Source organism: Ornithorhynchus anatinus, chromosome 1 (assembly GCF_004115215.2).
Source record: "Ornithorhynchus anatinus isolate Pmale09 chromosome 1, mOrnAna1.pri.v4, whole genome shotgun sequence".
Lineage (NCBI taxonomy): Eukaryota > Metazoa > Chordata > Mammalia > Monotremata > Ornithorhynchidae > Ornithorhynchus > Ornithorhynchus anatinus.
Window position 1 is genome coordinate 60,810,544 of NC_041728.1, and position 25,046 is coordinate 60,835,589.

The 25,046-nt window shown below is 45.8% G+C and overlaps 1 protein-coding gene across 1 annotated transcript; it reads left to right on the forward strand.

Moving 5' to 3' along the window:
• The first annotated feature begins 8,796 nt into the window (after nucleotides 1-8,796).
• Nucleotides 8,797-24,684, forward strand: DLK1 (delta like non-canonical Notch ligand 1). Its single transcript, NM_001242720.1, is given in 5 exon segments — nucleotides 8,797-8,869; nucleotides 9,972-10,035; nucleotides 10,817-10,947; nucleotides 17,012-17,153; nucleotides 23,649-24,684. Coding segments are annotated over 5 exon segments (1,128 nt in total). The 3' UTR covers nucleotides 24,367-24,684.
• Nucleotides 24,685-25,046: the final 362 nt, after the last annotated feature.

Consider the following 25,046-nt stretch of genomic DNA (forward strand, 5'->3'; position numbering starts at 1 on the left):
TACAAGTTAATCAGGGTGGGCACAGTCCCTGTCACAGATGGGGTTTTACAGTCTCAATCCCCATTTTACAGATGAGGGAACTGAGGCACAGAGAAGTGAAATGACTTGCCCAAGGTCACACAGCAGACACGCAGTGGAGCCAGGATTAGAATCAATGACCTTTTGACTCCAAGGACCATGCTCCATCCACTAAATCATGCTGCTTTTCATTTATTTAGCACTCACTATGTGCCAGGAGCACTGGAATAGGTACAAGCTAATCAGTTTGGACACAGTCCGTATCTCAAATGGGGCTCACAATCTTAATCCCCATTTTACAGATGAGGGAACTGAGGCACAGAGAAGTGAAGTGACTTGCCCAAAGTCACACAGCAGACAAGTGGAAGAGACTGAATTAGAACCCATGACCTTCTGACTCCAAGGCCCAGCTCGCTTATATTCTGGTGGCATCGCTGTGACCTCAATTACCTCCATCTACCCCACAGGACCATGGGGGAAGACTGTAAAACTCTATACTGTAAGCTCATTGTGTGCAGGGAATGTGTCTGTTTATTGTTGTATCACATTCTCCCAAGCACTTAGTACAGTGCTCTTCACACAGTAAGCACATAATAAATACTACTGACTGACCTGGGGCCCTTGCAGAGGGTCACCTCTCCAGTTGCAGAAGCACGCTAGCATTTACGCAGTTCGTTAAAGGGGATTGCCCAGAAACACCAAGGCCCGGCAGTAAATCTCGGCATCTGTTCCATCCGCATCCTCCCACTCCCACGGTACATCTGTTCATGCCGCTGCAGGCTTCCTTCCTCCTCAGCAACTCGGAGATATGAAAATAAACTCTCTGTGCCAGTAATGAATGGCTCATTAACTGGGACCAAAAGGAACCAGGCTCCCTCTGACGTCGACTTCACAAGGCCCGCTAAAGACACTTTCTTCAATGAAGCCCCCACATCACTATTTACTCTTTCTCTCTCCACACCCCCAGATGCTTGGAGATTAAATAAAAGCTCTGCTATGTTAAAAATAAGATTGGAATGGGGGGCGCGGTAGGGTGTGCAAAACACTGAGTGAGCAGACATGGGGGCGTTGAGTTAAAATGCTCCCTAAGTGACTTCCTTCCTACGTGAGCATTTCCAGACTTGGTGAATAGATCGAAGTAGACATACAAGCAAGCCTACTTTATTGCAATGTCTTCAGATGAATCCATTAGAGAAGTAGCATGGCGCAGTAGATAGACCACAGACTTGGGAGTCAGAAGGTCAGGAGTTCTAATCCCAGCTCTGCCTCTTGTCTGCTATGTAATTGTGGGTAAGTCACTTCACTTCTCTAGGTCTCAGTTTCCTCATCTGTAAAACGGGACCCCAAGTGGGACAGGGACTGTGTCCAACCCCATTTGCTTGTATCTACCCCAGGGCTTAATACAGTGCCTGTCACATAGTAAGTGCTTAACAAATACCATAATTATCATTATTATTATTATCCAACCAGGTCAGGGTTCAGACAGCCGCAAACACAAATAAACAGAACCTCTGGGGAGCTCAAGGAAGTCTTGCACCTGGGGTTCGGTAATGAGGGTACCCCAACCTCCAATATCCCATCAGTTTCCTCTCTGAATCTATTTGCCGTGTGGGTCAACACTACTATGAATCCAAGTAGCAAAGTGTTGCATTTATGGCATGTGGCCAGAGATTCCAGTCAATCTATCAATGGTAATTACTGAGTTCTTACTGTGTGCAGAGCACTCCTACTGAGTACTTAAGAGAATACAATACAAAAGATTTTGTAGTCACAATCCCTGCTCTCAAAGAGCTTGCAGTCTACAGGGGGAATTAGACATTAAAATAGATTAGGGATAGCGGAAATAATGAGTATAGTGGATTCCAGCTAGCATCAGCCAGGAGGCAAGCAATAATAATAATAATGTGGCATTTGTTAAGCACTTACTATGTGCCAGGCAGTGTACTAAGTGCTGGGTTGGATACAATCAAATCATGTTGGACACAATCCCTGTCCCACATGGGGTTCACAGTAAGCACCCACACACACAATTTTTTTTTTCACACAGTTGCCCTTTGTATTCGAAGAAGACATCACTGAGGGCAAAGTTCATCAATGAGTACGTGCATGTGTTTCTGAAAAAGATGTGTGGGATCCTCAGTCCTGACCTTATTGGGCACACAAAATGGCTGTCCCTTGTTGTGGTTTTGTACTTAATCTCCCTCTCCAGCCCTGATCTCACCTCTGCAGTCTTGTATTTCCTCCTGCTTCTCTACTTGGTTGTCCAGCCAACACCTTGGAATTCACACACCCCACCAAAACCCATCCTCCCCATCTTTCCTATCAGTGTAGAAAATAAAACCACTATCCTCCCTAGCCCATAACCTTTGCATTATCCTTGACTCATCCCTCTCATTCAACCTATATACTCAGTCTGTCACCAAATCCTGTTAGTCCTATGTTCACAAACTCTACTACGTTGATCAAGCTTATCATAAGCTACCTTGTCTATTGCATCAGCCTCCTCACTGACCTCCCTACCTTCTGCCTCTCCCCACTCCAGTTGTTACTTTACTATGCTGCCCAGATCATTTCTGTAAAAAACAAATAACATTCAGTCCATGTTTCCCCACTCCTCAAGAACCTCCATTGTTTGCCTCTAGTGGGTGAGCAACCACCTCTTCAAACAAACTCCTTATCGACTTAAAGACAATCAGTTCACTCCCTCATACATTATGCCAGTGATTTCCTACTGCAACCCAATCCTCATGCTCTGCTTCTCTAACACCAACTTATTCACTGTACCTCAGTCTCATCTATCTCACTGCCAACCTCTCACCCATATCCTATTTCTGGCCTGGGACTCCCTCCCCCTTCATACCTGACAGACCACCTCTCTCCCCGCCTTCAAAGTCCTACTAAAATGATATCATCTCCTCCAAGAGGCCTTCCCTAATTAAGTCGTCATTTCCTCTACTCCCCCTCCCTTCTGCGTGGACTATGCTCTTGGATTTGTCCCCGTTAAGCACTTGATATTCACCCCATCCTCAGCACCATAGCACTTATATCCATAGCCATAATTTATTTTAATGAATGCCTCCCCTTCTAGACTATAAGCTCCTGATTGGCAAGAAATGTGTCTACCAACTCTGTTGTATTGTACTCTCCTAAGCACTTAATACAGTGGATTGCACATAGAAAGTACTCAATAAATACCACTAACTGATTGATTAATTAATAGGTGTAGCACCTGATATTGTTTCTTCCATTGTTTCCTTTTCTCTCTCCATACAAAGCTTTTGCTCAAAGACAGCTGTTCCCTTCCTGATGGCAGTGAGCCATGCGGGTCCAGCTTCAACAACTGACTCTCAGTTTTCAGCTTGGATGCAGCATTGTTTGAGAGTTTAACTGTGCCCTTAAAATGTTTCCTATGCTCTCTTTGCTTTTGGTTTCCAGATCTTGGCTCTCCATACAGCAGCTATTTGGGTATCCTGTGTGGTTCATTCCCCTCCCATGAGCCACCCTAGGTAATTGTGTTAAGGTGATCATAGTTTCAGTGCTAGGAGGCTACGTTTCCAAACTTCATCGTTTTGCCATTTGTTATTGAGTATGGCCTGTAGTTGTTGCTGGCAGAACTGCTCAAGGAATAAAGTCAAATTCATTGAGGAATTGGAACGTTGATTCCATTGATCCGTTGAAGGGAAAAAGGATCAGGAACTCAACTGTAGGTGAGAATTTCTCTACATTTGTAATAGAAGTAAATCCCCTCCCTTAAAAGGCTAGTTCTGATGCCTGAGGGGCAAGATAACCCCTTGGGTGCTTGGGGCCTTTAAAAAAGTCCCAAACCTTTTCCACCTGCAAAAATAATGATGTCAAGCCTCCAAAAGTTCCCCTCATCTTCCCACACCGACGTATGCCATAGGGATGACAGAGACAAGTGTGCCAGCTGTCCTCGTTCCTGTACAGTTCATACCTGCCTGACCCTAGACTCACAGTTTACTCCAAACCCTGGCCAGAAGGCTGATCCTGATAGACACGGCTACTTTGTTGCACTTTTGCCTGGAGATGTGGTCATGGCCCTGGGGGAGCGAAAGAGTATTCTCATTGCCACAGAGAAGATGGAGGCCTCAGACAACTCTGTGAAGAAGTCCAATCTTAGATGCATATCACAGGGATCCTTTCCAGCTGCACTCCTGGGCAGCTCATCATTCTGCCTTCTCTTTCCCTTCCCAGTGTCAGAGTCTGCTTCTCCCTTAATTCTCTCACTTCTAACTCACCATTCAAGCCTTTTCCCTGACCTGGATCCCCTCGTCCAACTCAGCTTCACTGAAGCACACCCCTCTCTTTCTCCAAAAGCTCCTTTTCAAAATCCACCTCGTCCAGAAGAAATGCTCTCATTAACTGCACTCCTTACCAGCCATGACACCTCATGCTCTTCTGTTTCTTTATTAGTTTATTTCTCCACTTGTTGGATACTTTTTATATGCTCTCACAGTATTTAAACTATTAGATACTTAGGAACCTCTTAGGTAGGAAGTATAAACCATGGGCCTTTTAGAAATCAGGAGGGGCAGCAAAAAAATCAGTCAGTGGGTCTAATGATAAAAATGAAAGTCATTCTACCTTTCCCTTGTGTTCTCTAGGTAAATCTGAAGTCAGAGGCATTAGTGAAACATTCCATCAGGTCTACAATATGCAGGTCAAATTTTTCTGGGAATTATTACCCATTTTAGTTGGGGCTGCTTCAAGGGGTGACTTTGACGCTGTGGGCCTAACTGACACCACAAACATGAGGACTCCTAAACCAATAAGAAGAGGAAGCCACACCATGAACCAGCATCCTAGTCATCCAACCCCAAACTTGGTGTCCCAGAAAGCACTCCAAACGCCCAGATTCTCACATCCTTTTTATTAGAGGGACCCTGAGCCTGGGATTACTATGGCTATTTAGCCTCAGACATGATCCACTAGAAGCCCTTTCCCTTTTTTCATAGTCTCGAGCCATTCCCTGGCTGTAGAGCTGGTGCTTGTCTCATGGTCCCAGGACCCGGGAGGCGGCTAAAGGAAGAGAAAGGATAGGAGGGGAGAGGAGAAGCCCTGGGAAATGGGTTTCTGGTCGATGAGAATGATCACATCATGGTGGGAGAGGAACAGATTGGGATTGGATCCGGGAAGCAGGGAGGAAATAACTTCACTGACAACAATCTGACAATGGGTGATTGTAAGGAAGGCTGCATCTATTTTTCAGGAAACTCACAATATAATTGTGTAGGTGGAGTGGAGAGTCAGGGGTAGATTAAAATACTACCCAGCTCAGTTATCAGGAGGTTATCAGCAGCTGCAAGTGTTGAAACAGGTCTGAAGGAAACCACAACTCCTCAGGAATCCAGAGTGGAGGGATCCCAGCTCTGAGTTATATCCCTTGATACCCATCTACACAAGTACTACTCACCAGGGAGTTGGCTGGACTTTCCAGACAGTGGCGCCACAGGATTCTATCACCGTTGTCTTCATAGAGAGGAGTATCTCTCTTGCATTCTGATTGGAGGCCAGATGTTGCACTAATCTTAAGGAATGGTGGACGATAACTGGGAAAACCATCTTCCTGGAAACATAAGAAGAGTATGAGCAGAGCCATTAATGATCAGCCAGTCCCTTGATCCATCTAGGCCAGGACCCTGAATGGCAGTGGAGTCAGGAAAGCTGAAGAAAACTGGTGATGAATGCCCTCTTGGACATCTAGTTTAACAGCTAGGAATGGATCTTCTAATGCCACAAAGCTTTCCGCTAGCACTTATCAAGGACCTCTCCCTAGGTAGTCCAGCCCCAAGCCGAGAGAAAAAACATCCACTTAGGATAATAAAATGAGAGCCCCAAACACCAATCATCCAATATCACCTAGGAAAATCAAAATTTCCCACTGCACACCCATGATGTAGCTGAGATCATCAGATGAGGCTGCCTCAAATCCCCCATTTAAATGTCCTGAACTGTGCTGATAAACACTACATTAAGGGCAGAAAACTACAGGAGGAAAGACACAAAAAGAAATCACCACAGGAACCAGTTTGGAAAAATGTGTAGGAGCAAAAATCAAAATGACTTAGGCAAGGTTCAGGCTGGTGTGATTATTGTGTTGAATGCTCTGGTCTAAAAGCAGGCAGATATAGGAATATGAAATTTGTGTCCTTTGCAAACAGAAGAGCCAAAAATGATACTACTGAAGCTGATTGCAAAATATGCATAAGAGGTTCAAAACCTAAATACCTCTCAATACCTCTCTCAACCTCATTCTCTCCGTTTAAAGCTACTATTTACAGAACACGGCCTCAGTCTCATAGTCTGCCCACCACCTGCACCTGAATTAAGAAGAACGTCACAGGTGAATAGTGATATTAAGGAGGTGCTGCACACCTGGGTGATCACATGACATTCCGATCCGTGGTGAACTCTTTTTTTTTATGGTATTTGTTAAGCACTTACTATGTGTCAATGTCCTAAACCTTGGGGCAGTTACAAGTTAATTAGGTCGGACGCGGGCGTGAATGAGGCTGGAGAGCCCTCCCCAAACCAAGCCCGCAGGCTTTCTTATCAGCGTAAAAGACACCAACCTGGGGTTGAGCCCCAGCGAGGCTCCGGGGAGTTTGTGGCTGTGGTGCGCCCTGCTGGAATTTTCCTTTAGAGAAGCAGCGTGGCTCAGTGGAAAGAACCCAGGCTTGGGAGGCAGAGGTCATGGGTTCGAATCCCGACTCTGCCACTTGTCAGTTGTGTGACTGTAGGCAAGTCACTTAACTTCTCTGTGCTTCAGTTGCCTCATCTATAAAATGGGGATTAACTGTGAGCCTCACGTGGGACAACCTGATTACCCTGTATCTATCCCAGGGCTTAGAACAGTGCTCTGTACATAGTAAGCACTTAACAAATACCAACATTAGTGTTATTATTATTCCTTCTCCCCAAGCGGTTAGTACAGTGCTCTGCACACAGTAAGCTTTCAATAAATATGATTGAATGTAGTAACATAGCCTAGTCGGGATATTTCCCCACTGAAAAGACTTGGTTTGGAGGGGTGGAAAACACCAGACCCCACATCTGCAGCGTGGCTTAATGGAAAGAGGCCGGGCTTGGGAGTCGGAGGCCGTCGGTTCTAATCCCGCCTCCTCCTCTTGTCTGCTGTGACCTTGGGCAAGTCACTTAACTTCTCTGTGCCTCGGTTACCTCATGGGTAAAATGGGGATTAAGACTGTGAACCCCACGTGGGACAACTTGATTACCTTGTATTTACTCCAGCGCTTAGAACAGTGCTTGGCACTTAGTAAGCGCTTAACAAATACCATTATTATTATTATTATTCTTAACTGCCCCAGGCAGGGGGTAGCCACATCCTTGACTCCTTCTCCCCCTCTGGGTCGAGGGGCTCAGTGGCCCCCCACGCCACTGCCTCCCTCTCCCTTGGGGACCCCGTTTCTCCTGGGGGTGGGGGAGCAGGAAGAGAGGGAGCGCCTAATTAATGTGGCCTCTGTTAAGCACTTATGATGGGGCTAACACTGCGAGAGGAATGAACACATCAGGTTGGCCCCAACCCCTGTCCCATACGGGGCTTACACTCTTCAGAAGGAGGGAGAGCATGCATGCATGCATTCATGCATTCATTCATTCATTAATTCATTCATTCATTTATTCATTCATTCATTCATTCGCATTTATTGAGCGCTTACCGTGTGCAGAACACTGTACTAAGCACTTGGGAAGGTACAATAGAGCAATAAAGAGAGACGATGCCTTCCCACAACGAGCTTACAGTCTTGGGGGAGGGGACAGACATCAGTACAAGTCAACAGACATCAATATAAATAAATAAAATGACAGATATATACAAAAGTGCTGTGGGACGAGGGGACGGGGGAAGAGCAAAGGGAGCAAATCAGGGTGACGCAGAAGGGAAGCAGCGTGGCTCAGTGGCAAGAGCACGGGCTTGGGAGTCACAGCACGTGGGTTCTAATCCCGGCTCCTCCACTTATCAGATGTGTGACACTGGACAAGTCACTTAACTTCTCTGTGCCTCAGTTACCTCATCTATAAAAGGAGGATTAAGACCGAGAGGCCCACGTGAGACAGCCTGATTACCGTCTAACTACCCGAGCGCTTAGATCAGTGCTTGGCACATAGTAAGCGCTTGACAAAAAACAATTATTATTAATGGAGTGGGAGATGAGGAAAAGTGAGGCTTAGTCTGCGAAGGCCTCTTGGAAGAGATGTGTATACCCGATTCCCCATTTTACAGATGAGGAAACTGAGGCACCGAGCGCTTCTGTGACTTGGCTAAGGTCACACCGCAGGCAGTGGCAGAACTATGTCTAGAGTTGGGGTGTCCCGGCTCCCAGCCCCAAGGGCCTTTTACTAGCTCACCTTAAGGACCAGGGGAATGCCCTTCCCGCCGTGTCTCCCTCCCCACAAATTAAGCAGAGGGGGTGAACTGGAGAGGGGTGGGAGGCTCACTCTTTGCGCTTGGATTTGGGAGGGTAAATAAAGGGGACGTGCAAAGGCGAGCTGGAGAAGGGTGGGGGGCGAATGCTTTGCGCTTGGATTTGGGAGGGTAAGCAAAAGGGGCATACAAAGGGGAGCTGGAGAAGGGTGGGGGTATCTTTTGCGCTTGGATTTGCGGGGGAGGAATGGGGGTCGAGGGGTGGGGCGGTGCTGCGCCGTGTCTGGGGGGGCCAGGGCAAGGGGCGGAGCTTAGGGGGGCGCCTTGGGCTGGGGGGAAGGGGGAGGGCTGTGCGCCCCGCTCCCGGCGCGGTGATGGAGGGGTCGGCGGAGCCTCGACTGCTCTGCGCTTTCCTCCTGCCCCTCGCCCTCTCCGCCGCTGCCCAAGGTAAGGATGGGGGTCCCTGGTCCTCTCCGAAGGTCTCCGGGCTCCATCCCCGGGATGGGGACGGTGAGGGAGGAGGCAGGGGTCTGCGCTGAGCGGTATTAGGAGGGGGCCCAGGGGGATGTCCAAGCAGCCCCCAAACTTTCCAGGAGACCCGGGGTTCGAGTTTTCAAGGACTGGCACTGCTCCCCGCCTTGGAAATAACGCTGCTATTATACAGCTCACCTTATACAGGGCCGAATCCACATTCCCTCTGCCCACTTCCCTGAGAGCCCACTCCTTCGACCTGCCACCCCGAAGCCCCCAAACCAAAATTCTCTGTCTTTTTCCCTTCACCTACAGGGCGAATCTTTGCTTCTAGACCCGAAGCCTTGATCTCTGGGTCTCCTTTCGTTCCTTCCCTTGATTGTTCCAGGGGGAATATGTCGATTGGGATATTCCTTTCACCAGCGGTTGAGAGATTGGTTTTAGACTGAGCATCTAATTAAATCTGCAATTTTTTTCCAATTAGCTGGAAAAACTATAAGTCCGCTAAATCGCAAAATAGGAACACCAGTTTGTGGGGATTCCTAATCCCTGTGAGAACACACTTGACATACTAGAAGAGTGCCCAGCGGTTAGAATAGTGCCCAGCACTTAGAACAGTGCTTGGCACATAATAAGCGCTTGACAAATACCATCATTATTATAATTATTATTAAGAAATCTATTTTATATCATCAGGTGCTAAAACGCTGACTTCTGCCGTCTTTAGCCAGTTTTCCGTTCTAAACTGTCCTAAAAAGCTTTGGGTATATCGAATCTAGAGTTAGCACAGGGATCAGAAAATAATAGTTTGACCAGATCTACTCATTGTGTGTGACCAAAATCACATTTCCCACGCTTTTTGGGTTGAAATAATCCACAGTGACCTAAAAACTTCCTTTTGTTTTTGGAAAATTATCGGTAGGGGGTTGGGGGAGGTTAAGCCCATTGTTGGGCAGGGATTGTCTCTGTGGCCGAATTGTACTTTCCAAGCGCTTAGTACAGTGCTCTGCACCCAGTAAGCCTTCAATAAATACGATTGAATGAATGAAGCTTGTATAATTAATTAATTCTCTTTCAGGAATTGCTTGTAAGCCAGGATGTCACCCTACAAATGGATTCTGTGCCAACCCCAATGAGTGCAGGTAAAGAGATTTACAGAGGGGAAACTGTAGGTTTCATAATGCTGCTGTATGACTAACAGTTCCAATACAACCCACCAGCTCAAATTAGGAAAACTGGCATTAGACCACCCCTCCTTCCTCCACCCCCACCCCCACACACTGGCTCTGCCAACCACGTGTGCAAAACTGAGATTCTAGGTAACCACTAATCCAGAGTGACTGGGAACACGGAATTTCCAAAGTGATCATCAGGGTTTAGGGAAAAGATCAATTTCCTTCATGGCCATGGTGAGCACAGACCCATTAGAAGGACAGACTGGCTATTTTCAGGTCCAGCTCTTTTCAAGTTCTCTCTCAAATGGTGATTTCTGCTCTCACTCTGTGGGACACCGTTCTGTGTCCTTTGTTAGGCTGGGCTACCCAGAGTCCATTTGTTTCAGAGAAGCAGCTTTGCCTAATGGAAAGAGCACAGGCCTGGGAGTCAGAAGACCTGGGCTCTAATCCCGGCCCCACTGTGTGTCTGCTGGATTCTTGGGCAAATCTTTTCACTCCCCAGTACCACAGTTACCTCATCTGCAAAGTGGGGTTTCAATGTCTGTTCCCCCTCCTATTTAGGCAGTGAGCTCCATGTGAAACCTGATTATCTTTTATCTGTCTCAGGGCTTAGTACAGTACCTGGCACATAGTAAACGCTTAACAAATACCATGACTGATATGATTATTCAGAGGTTTGTCAAGTGTGAATGCATCCCAGCCCTGACCCCTTAAACTAAAGTTTCCATTTTTGTCTCCTTTGTTTCAGATGTCAACCAGGATGGAGGGGCCCTCTCTGCACCGAATGCATTCCCTTTCCAGGGTGCCTGCACGGCGGATGTACCCTCCCCTGGCAGTGTGTCTGTCAAGAAGGCTGGGTTGGAAGTCTGTGTGACATAGGTTTGCAAAGTCTTTCCTTCCCTGGGGCTGGTGACAAGGTGTTCTTGGGGACCGATGAAGGCTTGTGGGCTCCATCTGGTGACCAAATTCTGCTAAAGCTTTATGTTCTATGGAGGACTTCTTCCCTTTCATTAACTCATTCATTCAATAGTATTTATTGAGCGCTTCTTGTGTGCAGAGCACTGTACTAAGCACTTGGGAGAATGCAATATAAAAATAAACAGACACATTTCCTGCCCACAACGAGCTTACCGGGGGTGTGGAGGGGAGGGACAGGCATTAATATAAATATATAAATTATAGATGTATATGTAACTGCTATGGGGCTGGGAGGGGGTATGAAAAAAAGAAGCAAATCAGGGTGACACAGAAGGGAGTGGGAGAGTTAGTCAAGGGGCTGCTGGTCTAGATACTTTGGATTCTTCCCCTTCTGTCCCCTCTGACTCTGTGACACCACCATGGCAAAGGAGATGGTAATACTAATAATAACTGTAGTATATGTAAAGTCCTTACCATGTGTCAAGCACTGCGCTATGTGCTGGGGCAGACATAAGGTAGTCAAATTAGATAATAATAATAATGGCATAATAATGGCTTACTATGTGCAAAGCACTGTTCTAAGCACTGGGGTGGATACAAGGTAATCAGGTTGCCCCACGTGGGGCTCACAGTCTTAATCCTCATTTTACAGATGAGGTAACTGAGGCACAGAGAAGTTAAGTGATTCGCCCGAAGTCACACAGCTAAATGGCGGAGCCGATATTAGAACCCACGACCCAAGCCCGTGCTCTCGCCACTAAGCCACTCTGCTTCCCTTTCCCACACAGAGCTCATAGTCCAAGAGGGAGGGCCTACAGCTATTGAATCCCCATTTTAAACATGAGGAAACTGGGCACAAAGAAGTTAAATGACTTACCCAAGATCACACAGCTGGAAAGTGGTGCAGTAGGGATCAGAACTGAGATCTGCTGACCCCCAGGCCTGGGTACTCTAACTCAGATCCATTTTGTACTTGGAAACAGCCTGGGGAAAAGACCGAGGGGAAGGAGGTGGCCCGGGGGTTGGAGATCATCTGTGGGTTTCCTGTCTCCATCCTCACTGGCACAAATACTGGAGAGCAGACTGAGTTCTTCCAGAGATGTCTAACCCAATATTGAGGGTGTCATATTTTCCACATCAAACCAAAGGTTACTCAAACACTCCAAAACCATATTGAGCTGTAAGGGAAAACAAAGTCATAATCAAAACAGTGCAATTACTGTAAAATAAATGGGGCTTTTTCCTCCCCCCCATTAGGACGAGAGCTAATCTTCTAAGGAGTCAACTATCAGTGTGTGTCGGACATCTGGCTGGAAAAAAGGAGTTCTTTTCAGTCCTGAAGTCACAAGCAGATGTATGTTGTGTGATCTATTTCCTCTAGGGGGCTGCTTGTGACCAGCGAGGTCTGAGTTGTGGAGGGGAATCTCTTACCAGCCAAGGACCTGACAATATAACAGTCCTAATCTGAGCAAGTCTGGGACTCCAACGCACCAAGTGGGAGAAATAACCTTCCTTCAAACCCAATCAGCTCCGGCATTTAGCGTGGAGAGCTTGGGTTTAAAGATGACACTGTTGGTGGGGACTTGGTCTACTTTGCAATTGTGGCTGCAAAGACTAACAGTCTTTTTTACTTTGTGGAAAGAGAATGTTGTCTATTGCAGGGCAAGCAAGGGGTTAGATGCCATATTGGGCACAGTACTTTGTCATAATGAAAATTATGGTATTTGTTAAGAGACCCAACTGTTCTTGACTCCATCATGCATAACAGTATGTTATATTGTACTCTTCCAAGCACTTACTACAATGTTATGCACACAGTAAGGGTTCAATAAATACGATTAACTGATTGGATACGCAAGTGGGAAGTAGATATGGTCCCTGTCCCACTGGGGCTCACCGACAATAATAATAATAATTCTGGTATTTGTTAAGCATTTACTGTGTGCCAGGCACTGTACTAAGTGCTGGGACGAATACAAGCAAATTGGGTTGGGCACAGTTCCTGTTCCACATGGTGGTCACATTCTTAATCCCCACTTTACAGATGAAGAAAGTGAGGCACAGAGAAGTGAAGTGACTTGCCCAAGGTCACACAGCAGACAAGTGGGAGAGCCAGGATTAGAACCCACAACCTTCTGACTCTTAGGCCCGTGCTCTATCAATTAGGCCATGCTATTCTGCCTGGTGTTATCTCACAGTAGTCCCCACTGGTACTGGCTGGTGTTCCAAAATGCAGCACTGCACAGATTAATGCAGTCACTTTGATTAACTAAACCATTTTTCCCAGACCTGCACATTGATTAATAACTGACTTTCCTTCCCTTCCTCGCTAACCAAATCCATTGTCCCAAGCCTTCTCACATCCTGGCAACAATAAACTGGAGAGGAACTGAACCAGGTCTGCATATGAGGGTTCGTCATGAGCTGGTCTGTCTGCTTCTGCTTCCATGCTGCCTGCCCACATTGCTTGAGGTTGTGCTTGAAAATAGCTCTTTGGCTTTTGACTCTTGCAGGAAGAAATAGGCAGGGGTAGGATTCAAGTGTCTCCTTCCCCCTCCTCGTCAACAAGTTACTCACCTAAGGGATTTTTATTTGGTGTGCCTCCTAACCACGCAATACCAGTCATTATTATTGTCACTGTTATCCGGCTTGGGCTCCGGGTCTTTCTGTGCTGCCCCATGTGCCCCTTGAGAGCAGGGGTGGTGACCCTACAATCGATTGATCAATCAATCAGTGATATTTATTGAGGCTTACTATGTGCCAAGCACCGTACTAAGCACCGGGGTAGTTGAAAGATCAGCAGATTCCATATGGAGCTTACAGCAGGAGTGAGAACAGGTATTGAATCCCCATTTTGCAGATGAGGGAACTGAGACACAGAGCAGTAAAGTGATTTGCCCAAGGTCACAGAGCAGACTAGTGGTAGAGCTGGGATGAGAACCCAGGTCCTCTGACTCTCAGGCCCACCAGAAATCAAATCTCCTCAAAAAAGCCTTTCTGGACTAAGATGTCATGTCTCCACCCTATTTTCCCTCTTCTATGCAGTCTTGGACAGGCTGCACTCCCTATCGAGGCCCCAGATCTGCCTCGATCTGGGCGGCTGGCATCAGGATCTAGTAGAGAAGCAGCGTGGCCTAACAGAAAAAGCACAGGCTTGAGACTCAGAAGGTCCTGGTTTCAAATCCCTGTTCCGGCCTCAGTCTGCTATTTGACCTGGGGCAAGCCACTTTGCTTCTCTATGCCTCAGTTCCCACATCTGTAAAATGGGGATGAAGACTGTAAGCCCCTGGCAGGACAGGGACTGTGTCCAACCCGATTTGCTTGTATTCATCCCAGTGCTTAGTACAGTACCTTGCACATAATAAGGGCTTAACAAATTATTATTATTATTATTAGATTGAATGGAGCACTGAGAGAAATATGTGCCCGCTCCTTGGGGAAGATGGTCATTACAGAGGTTTCTAAGGGGCAGGGAGAGCATCCCTATTCACAGAAACTCCCCCGGGGTTTCAGCTGGGTTTGACTTGGGCCAGGGAAAGTTTCTCCCAGTCTGTTCTCCTTGCTGACCTCTGTTCTGGGTAGACTTCCGGGGTAGCCGGCTGGATGGCAGGCAAGGAGGGGTTCGTGGCATGACTTGATGGAAAGAGCACAGGCCCAGGAGTCAAAGGACACAGGTTCTAATCCCAGCTCCACCACATATCTTCTGTGTGGCCTTGGTCAAGTCACTTCCCTTCTCTGTGCCTCAGTTACCTCATCTGCAAAAGGATGAAGATTGTGAGCCCCATGTGGGCCAGGGACTATGTCCATGTGTCCAACCGGATTACCGTGTATCTATCACAGTACTTAGAACAATGCTTGGCACATAAGTCCTTAACAAATACCATAATTTGTATTGTTATTATTATTATTAAACCTCTGCTTCCAGAGCCACTCTGCAGCTGTGAGAAATGTTCCAGTTTTCTCTGAGTACTCGAATTGGAAAAAAGTCATATTTGGGCTTTGTTTTCCTGCTCTTTCCAAGATTATTTCTACTCAGGTCTGATCTTGGGTGCCATTGTTACAAGGAGGTCGGTGGTCTGCAGCTTTGACAGTCAGATCAGACAACAAGTTTGCTCACTAGAGAAGTCTCAGTGGCTCTCTCACTTAGGGCTTTGGTGTGATACATTTAGACTTTCACCACTTTCAGATTGGGATATAGTGATTGTCTTCATTTGGATAGTGCCTGGATTTTTTGGATTGGCTTTAATCATTAATATCTCTAAACTGTCTTGGCTCTTGGAGTGTTAGAAGCGCTTATTTTGTATTTAAGCTCAGAACTATCTAACCAAATCATGTAGCTGAGAAAGAATGAAGTTGCCATTGTTATTGTGGAAATGGGAAAGTAAAATTAGTTAAGAAGGTTGAGTGCTGTACATTTGAGGCATATTTTTATATGCTGACAAAGTTTTCACCAAGAGCACTTTATAGAAAGAATTACATCAAGGAAGCATGTTGGAAGACAGTGACTTTTCAATCCCACCAGAGAATTTCAAGGCAAACTCTGTGACTCTCTATCACAGAAGTGGACACTGGTTTTGCACTTTGCAAATATGTCCACAGGCTGGATCCTTGTTATGTCCTCTATCTCTCCCAACTTCCAAGTTTTCCAGGGTTTAATAGCTCTTAACAGGACTGTATGATGCCCCAGAAAAAAATCCATGTTTCTCATCTCCCCATCAATCCAGGGTCATGAACAGGATTTAGAAGTTATTCAGTCTTTGGCAGCTTAATGCATAGAAATCTATGGACATATTCATATGCACATAACGGTATACTTCATTTCTTCCCTGTACCTGAACCTAATTTTAGTGTCTGTTTACCCTGCCAAACTGTAAGCTCCTTGAGTCCAGGAATCATTTCTTCTAGTTCTGTTGTACCATCCCAAGCAGTTAGGGTAGTGCTTTGCACAGTATAAAGGCTCAAAAAATTATCACTGGGAAAAAGAACAGAGATGAGAAGTAGATCTTCAATCAGTGAATCAATCATATTTATCGAGTGCTTACTATGTGTCCTAAACACTTTGGAGAGTACAATACATCTAAATTAGCAGACACATTCCTTACCCAAAGTCCTCAAGGGGTTCATAATTTAAAAATAAGGAAGGGAGGGTTCTTCTATTCTCTTCCTTCTTTTATGATATTTAAGTGTTTACTGTGTGCCAGGCACTGTTCTAAGAACTAGGGTAAATACAAGCTAATTAGATTGGACATAGTTCCTGTCCCACATGGGGCTCACAGTCTTAATCCCCTTTTTACAGAAGAGGTAATTGAGGCACAGAGAAGTGAAGTGACTTGAACGAGTTCACACAGCTGTGGTTTGGGGATGGACTTGTAAAGAAAAGTGAAATTATATCTACACCTATCTATCTATATATATAAAACACCAAACAGTAACAAGGATAAAAATCATAGGAGCTACAATAGAAGTCCATGGTTTCCCCTCCATGCCACGATGCTGTTCAGTCAGAGTCATGGCTACAGACAACCCAGGCCCAAGTTTCTAAAATTGCAGAAGTCTTTCCCCTTATTTTGATGTCCACAAGAGAGCTGGACAGGGTTCAATGTCAAGGTGGGATTCTAAGTCGGTGGAGTCTTCTCTACGATAGCTAGAGCACTGTACTGGAGCCCCTACAGAAGCACAGAGTACCATCCTGCTCCAAGCAAAAAGTACAGTGCTTTGCCTATAATCTATGCTCAAAAAATACAATGGAATTCATAAATGAAAATTGACCATTCCTCTTTGTAGAAGGGAAAAAAGCCCTGCTGGGACTCCAAGTTATGCCCAGGACTGCACTTCTAAGGAAATGTGACAATAATTCCCACCTCAGGGAGAAGAGAATTCCCTGAGGCTGCAATTAATATAACATTTCTCTTCTCTTCATAAAGAGGTTTGGAGTCTCCATTCATTTTTCTTTTTCTTTGTGGTCATTCTCCACCCTCTGAAAAAGGAGGAATAGTAACGGCTCTGTACAATTGTGTTTCTACAGATACTCACCCTTGCTCTGCAACGCCCTGCACCAACAACTCCACCTGCATCGAGACAGGAGATGGTGGCTATGTCTGCTTGTGTGGCCCAGGGTTTACAGGGAAAAACTGCCATCTTAGGAAAGGGCCCTGTATTATTAATGGGTGAGTATTGACCTGCAGCAGTCATTTTCCCATTTTCAGGTATGTTGCCCAGCTCTGCTTCTCATTTGGCAGCAATCTGTTTGAAGCCTCTCATTTTACAGTGTCAAGTTTACATCCTATAATAAGGACCATCAACAGAATGGTGGAACAATACTCAGAAAGAGTCTAGCCTAGAGATTGTGACAGGGGGGTGTTATAACAGTGGTAGGTAGCAACAACCATAATAATAACAATCGTAATGCTTATTACGTACCAAGCAACATTCTAAGCTGTGGGGAAGATATAAGACAATCAGACCAGACCCAATTCCTGTCTCACATGAGGCCAAAATTCTAAGTAGGAGGGGGAACAGATATTTAATCCCCATTTTACAGATGAGGAAACAGAGGCACAGATAAATTAAATGACTTGGTTAGGGAATGTGTCTGTGTTATGTTGTTATATTGTACTCTCCCAAGCACTTAGGGAGTAAGTAATTACAGAGTAATATGTGCTCTGCACATATTAAGTGCTTAATAAATATGAGGCCATTGGAAAAGTTGACATAAAATCCAGGTTCTCTGTTTATCAGGTCTGTGCTTCTTCCACTAAGCCATGCTAGATTCTCAAAAAAAGAAAAAAAAAAGGATGACAGGTATTTCAGGGAGGGGAAAATAGGAAACGTTTTAGCTAAGACAAATTTTTGGCTAAAATATCCCAAATATCCTACCCCCAACAGAGCCAATGATCAATCAACTCATCAATCAATGTTAAGGTTTACGATAATGTCAAGTGCCCAGTCTGCTTAAACTGTGAGCCCTAAATGGGACAGGAACTATGTCCAACCTGTTTAACCTATATTTACCCCAGGACTTAGAATAATGATTGACACCTAGTAAGTGCTTAACAAATATTGTAATAATAAAAATTTTGGTATTTGTTAAGCATTTATTATTATTATTATTGCTTCCGTACTAAGTGCTTCAGAGAGTACAACAAAACTAGATCCCACAAATTCTATGAAAATCTTTCCCCAGCTGCCATGGGATTCTTCTCCAAAATCAAGATGGCCAAGGCTTCATTTTTCTAGCCTAGAATTGGCAAGAAACCGTTCATATGACAATGGTGATAAACAGAACTTGTCAATTGGGTTCAGAAAAATGGAATTTTTGTCATCATGTCAATGTCTGTGGCCATTCATTTCTTTGTTTCCAGAAAGGAGTCCTGGCCATAGTAGGATTTTTCATCCATTCTTTTCTTCTAGCTTTCTCAAAGAGGGCTCTTCCTTGGTTCCTAGAAAGCTTTCTTTTGTTTCTTCAGGTCTTTATTGCCTTAGGCCAACAAGCTGTTGTGTTCAGCAGGTTAAACTTCTCTGCGTTTCCCCAGGTCTTTGACAAATCAGTCAATCCATCAATACTATTTGACTGTCAGTGGAGTACAGAGCACCGGTACTAATCAATCAATCCTATTTTTTAGAAAGTACAGTAGAATTGAAGATACAATCCCTGTCCTCAAGGACCTTTCAATCTGGAGTGGGGAGGGTATAGGGACAGACACAAAATTAGATTACAGATGAGAGGAAATAATGATGAACAATAAATCAGTTGTATTTATCGAGGACTTACACTGTGTGCAGCAGAGCACTGTGCTAAGTGCTTGGGAGACTACATTATAACCAAGTTGGTAGACATGTTCCCTGCCCACAGTGAGCTTACAATCTAGAGGGGGAGTCAGAAATTATTACAAATAAATAAAATATGGATATGTACATGCATTTAAGCTCATTGTGGGCAGGAATTGTGTCTGTTAACTGTTGTATTCACACTTCTCCCAGCCCACAATGAGCTTACATTCTAGAGGGGGAAATGGTCATTAATATAAATAAATGAGCTGTATTTTCCCAAGCACATAGAACAATGCTCTGCACATGGTAAGCACTAAATAAATATCACCGATGAAGTGTTCCCCAGACTGGAAGTCTGACCTGAACTTTACATACCCACATGTATGCAATTCATACCTCATCTTTTTTGATCCCTTTTCATGACCCTTGCAAGTCTCCTTTCCAAGAAGCTTGAGGTGACTTGACCATCTGATCTTTCTGGAATTCACTGAACTAAATGAATTCAAACTCAGTTGATGCTAATGAGCCGAAAACTGACCTTGTTCATTTGTGAACGTCTGAAGGCAACGTACCAAAGATTAAAATTGAATGGTTTTCAGAGGATCATTCTGGTAAAGGGTTGGCATAGTTGTTGTTTAGTTTTTTCAAAACAGAAATGCAATGGGTGAATCATATTTGTTATTAGATTTTTTTTAATAGCAGTAGAAAAAGTAGGCTTTTAGGCCTTGTAAATTTTATTGGACAAATAGCAGTTTTTCCTTAAATCCCCTTCTTACGTGGGTTCATACGAACAGTCAGGAGGAATGTGTGTGTGGTTATGACAATCCTGGGCCTCTGTATTCAGGGCCTATTTGCAGAGAGCTTCCGTGACCCGGCAGCATCCAAGACTGGCTGCCTGCCCACCCCTCCCACCCCTGGAAAATATCTAGTGGGCTGGGAGAAGTCATCACGGGGATCCCAGCTTCCTGCTGCCTGGGAAGGTTAGGGAGGGTGAGGTGGTAGCTTCTCCTCCTGGAATATTTGCCCCTTGCCCTTTTCCCTCCTTCCCCTTCTCACTCACCACCTTGTCTCTCCAGTCCTTTCACTGAGGGGTAAAAATCTAGTCAATAGTCAGTCAGTCAATCAATCGTATTTATTGAATACTTACTATGTATAGAGCACTGTACTAAGTGTTTGGGGGAGTGCAGAACAACAATAAATAGATGTATTTCCTGCCCACAATGAGCTCACAGTCTAGAGGGGGAGACAAAAATTAATATATTTATTTTTATTAATATATTTATATTAATTTATGTATATTAATATATTATTTATATTAATTTTTGTCTCCCCCTCTAGACTGTAATAATAACTTGGGCTCCCATGCAAGGATGTCACTTGGTAGAATTGGGAGACGGAGCCTGCAGGGTGTGGTCCTCTATCCCTGACAATATGGAGTGAGTCCAAGGTCTCCCTGGGATTGGGTCTATCCTAGATCCAAAGTGGCAACTGAGAACAGGAAGAATGGGCAGGGAGAGGAGGGTGGGTCACCCATCTTAGCCCAAGATTTGGGCAGAAATCGACTCATGGCCGGGCCAAGAGAAAGTCATGCGGATGCCAGAAGGGATGATGGGAAAGTCTCCAAACCCATTATTCAGATTTCCTTCAGATCCTCAAATGGGAGGACTTGATCTTGTGGCCCCTTGCGCATCCCCCAACATCTTCTACTTCTGTAATAACGGCAGCAGATGAGGCTTCGGTTTGAACTTAAGGACTAGATGAGACTTTCAGATCCTGGGCAACATGAGAAGCAGTGTGGCATAGTGGATAGAGAATGGGCCTGGTAGTCAGAAGGATGAGGGTTCTAATTCTGGCTCTGCCACGTGTCTGCTGTATGACCTTGAGTAAGTCACCTCACTTCTCTGTGCCTCAGTTACTTCATCTGTAAAATGGGGATTAAGACTGTGTGAGACAGGGATTGTGTCCAACCTAATGATCTTGTATCTACCCCATCCCTTAGTACAGTGCCTGGCACATAGGCACATATGGAATTTAACAAATACCATACCCCCCCCCAAAATGAAAACCAATAACCTGGGTCAGTCCGACAATCCATTCAGCCCATGGTATTTACTGAGCACTTACAATGTGTAGACACAGTGGACCAAGTGCTTGGGAGAGCAAGATACAACGGAATTGGTAGACACAATCCCTGTCCTCAAGGAGCTTAGAAATAGTACTTACTAAGTGCTTACAGTGAGCAAAGTGTTGTTCTAAGTGCTGAGAAAGAATGCTTAGGTGGGAATTAGGCATGGTATCTTTCCCCTGGAGGCTCACAGTCCTACTGTCTCATGTCTTGGACAGAACTACCAGGGTACTTAGAGAAATTGAGGGCTGGTTTCCCTCCCAGTTTCAGCCAGACCATCTAACATCCCTAATATTATCTACAGTAGTAATTCACTTTAGGCTTCTTGTCCATGAATTTAGGCCAACCCCTCATAAATCGGCTGATATTTTTGGTTGGGAGTCTCCTGTAAGGAAAAAATTCCACATGTTGACCAACCACTGGGGGAAAGGTTTTTTTGTTTTTTATGGCATTTGTTCACTTTCACCAGATCGAAGTCACAGAGGCCAGAACTGTAATAAAGGCCAGAACTTTGAGCAGTATTTCAGGTGCAAGTTCTACCATGGATTGACCCAGTGGCAGAACTCTGTCCTTCGTTCATGTATTTATTCTTTATTTTTTGGTTTACTGTGTTTGCTCTGCCTTCCTGCTGGTCCCCAGCATTCTGCTGGCCCGACTGGTTGCCTCTAGGGAGAGATGAGAAGAGCCGTATCTGCTCCCCAACCTTCGGAATAATGGCACGAAGGGCTCAGCTGAAACAGGTTGGATCACAATTTTCCTCATATAAACACATCTTGGCTGACTCTCCGGTGTCATGGCTAACACAGATCAGGCTGTGCCTGGCACATAAGTGGCATAGAGTATTTATATAAAGAGCAGGGTGCCGGTGCTGAGGAAATGAAAACCCTGATTTAATTTCAGCCTATTAGCAGGCAAAGGAATGAAAAATGACCTTTAGAATAGTTTGCTTTTTTTCTCCTAACAAATGTTGCTTGACTCCTGAAACCCTAAGGCCTTTTTGATAGTGGTTGGGTCACTTTCTTATCAATCGTTCGTATTTACTATGTGCAGAGAACTATATTAAGCACTGAAAGAGTACAATACGGTAATATAACAGACACATTCCCCGCCTTTTGTCCACCCTAGTTGTAAATATTTTTATATCTGCCTTCCTCCTTTAGAGTTTAAGCACCCTGTGGGTAGGGAAAGTGTCACTTTGTTATTCTGCACTTCCCAAGTGCCCAGTACAGTAGACTGCACCAAGAGGAGCAGTGTGGCCTAGACAAAAGAGCACAGTCATGAGTGTAAGAAGGAGCTAGGTTCTAATCCTAGCTCTGCCACTTGTCTGCTGCATGACCTTGGGCAAGTCACTTCACTTTTCTGTGCCTCAGTTTCCTCATCTGTAAAGTGATTAAATCCTAGTCTCCATACCTAGACTGGGAACCCCATTCAGGCAGGGTCTGTGACCAAACTGATAACCTTTTATCTACCCCCGCACTTAGAACTGCGCTTGGCAAATAGTAAGAGCTTAACAAATACTATTATTAAGGGGGCACTCAAATGCTATTACCACAAAACAGTGTGGCCTGGTGGATATAGTATGGGCCTAGGAGTCAGAAGGTCCTGGCTACTAATCCCAGTTCTGCCACTTGTCCTTGCGCAAGTCAGTTAACTTCTCCTTGCCTCAGCTACCTCATCTGTAAAATGGGGATTGATTCTAGAAGCCCTATGTGGGACAGGGACTGTGTCTGACTCAATTATCTTGTATCTACCCCTGCACTTAGGACAGTGCATGGCATATGGAAAGTGCTTAACAAATACCACAATTATTATTACTGCTTTGAAACATGTGATACGTGGAATCAGATGAGACAGAAATCATTGAAAACCACTTTCCAAACACCTACAACTCGTCCTCTAGATTGTAACTCATGCTCTAGACTGTAAGGTCTTTGTGAGGGGGAATGTGTCTGTTACACTGTTATATTGTAGTCTCCCAAGCACTCAGTACAGAGCTCTGCACATGGTAAGCACTCAATAAATACATTTGATTGATTGACCTACCGACAAAACTTCAGTTCTCTAAAAATCCACTCCCTTTCTAGTAGGGTCGGGCTGGCTTCCTAGCCATCTCTTTTCCTCGGCCCCCTGCTTATTTCCTCAGCTAGGAAGCTTATTAAGTGCTTACTCGTGCCAAACACAGAAACAGACACACGCTAACTCCATCAGATCCAGCCCCTCTCCCACCTGGGACTCCCTATCTTAGAGGCAGAGAGAGTGGATTTCACCCCCATTTTACAAATGAGAAAACTGAGGCCCAGAGGGCAAAGGGATTTGCCTAAATTCTCCCATCAGGCCATGTCAGAGCAGGAATTAGAACACAGGTCTTCTGATTTTTGGTCTTGTGTCAATCTACCAATGAGTGGTTACTATGTGCAGGGCACTACTAAGGGCTTGGGAGAGAACAATGCCACTGAGTTGGAAGACGTGATCTCTGCCCACAAGGAGCTCAATGTCCTTGCCCCTTCTAGACTGTAAGCTTGTTGTGAGCAGAGATCACATCTGCCAACTCAGTGGTATTGTACTCTCCCAAGTAGAGAGTAGAGTGCTCTGCATACAGTAAGTACTCAATAAATACGATGGACTGACTGCCGGACTGACTGTAGGCCACATGCCCACAGTAAGATTCAATGGGAAGCCAGCATCCCCGTGGTAGGCGGTGGTTCCTCCTCACTTCCCCAACGGGCTCCAAGCTTCCCCAGTCCTCGTTTCCTCCCATGTGCCACAGCTCTCCCTGCCAGAACGGCGGTGCCTGCGTGGACGGCGACGGCTCGGCCCCCCACGCCTCCTGCCTGTGCCCCAGTGGCTTCACCGGTCATTTCTGTGAGCTTGACGCTGATGACTGCCACCCCAACCCGTGCGCCCACGGCGGTGCCTGCACCGACATCGGCCGGGACTTCCGCTGCCATTGCCCCACCGGCTTCACGGGCAAGTCCTGTGGCCGCCGGCTCCCAGCCTGCCTGGACTCTGTGGGCGGGCCCAGACTCGAGTGTGTCTGCCCCCATGGCCTCTCCGGCCCGACGTGCGCCCACTTTGGCCACAACTCCACTGGGCCATCCAGGAGCCTGGAACGTGGGGAAGGGCCCGGAGACCCTCCGGCCCAGGAGGCCCTCCGTGGGGCATCTGGCCATCACCAGGAGCGCCGCGTCCTGAAGATCTCCCTGAAGGAGGTGATTCGACACGCAGACCCGTGGCTCAGCCACAGCCAGGTGACCTGCCTCATCGTCCTCGGTTTACTGACCTGCCTGGTGGTGCTGGGGACAACAGCTATCGTCTTTTACTCCAAGTGTGAGACGTGGCTCGCCAACGCCAAGTACAGCCGCCTCTTGCGCAAGAAGAAGCGCCGCCTAATGACTTCGAACAATGGCGAGACTCTCTCCGTCAACATCATATTCCCAGAAAAGGTCAAATTGACTAGCTACAGCACGTGCTCCGCTGCCATGTAATCACCCCCAGTCCCGGCCACAGTCTATGCCAAGGAGAGTGCCCCCAGGAGCTTGCAGTGGCTTCTTCTCCCATTTGTGTTTTCCCGGCTGTGTTTCTGTGCCAAGTGACGGTAGTCATCTCACGTTTGTGTCGCTGAATACCATTTCACTTCCTGACACAGAAGGTCAAAGAACCAGTCCAAGTAGAGTGTGAAAATGATGAATTTGATTTTTGGAAAGGCAGCTATCTTTTGTAAAATAAACGTTCCCACCAAAGCTTGTTTGAATTCCTGCTTCGACAGCACTTGTAAAGTAGATGTGGAGTCCTGTTTTAATAAACTCTGTCTAAGGGCTACTGGTCTGGTCGTTTCACTGGTTATAGTGAGTTGGTTGCACCCTCTAAGGCCACATGCAGTCATTCCTAACACACCAATTCATGGCCACAAGCCTACTCTGAAGTGCATCTGCCTCAATGGGACACATCCTTTATAGCCCGCATGGGATTTTGGAAAAAAAATAAATTTCCCCAAAGAAAAACTCTTGCCACTCTGAATTGTCAAGCCCTTCCCCTGTTTCCCTGCCTCCCCAAGGCTCTGGAATACAGCATTTCAGGATAGCAGGCACATTCCCTGGAAACAAACACCAGCCATGGGTGTTATTTGGCTAAGCAGTGTTTGATTGGATTGCAGGAGTGTCTGGGC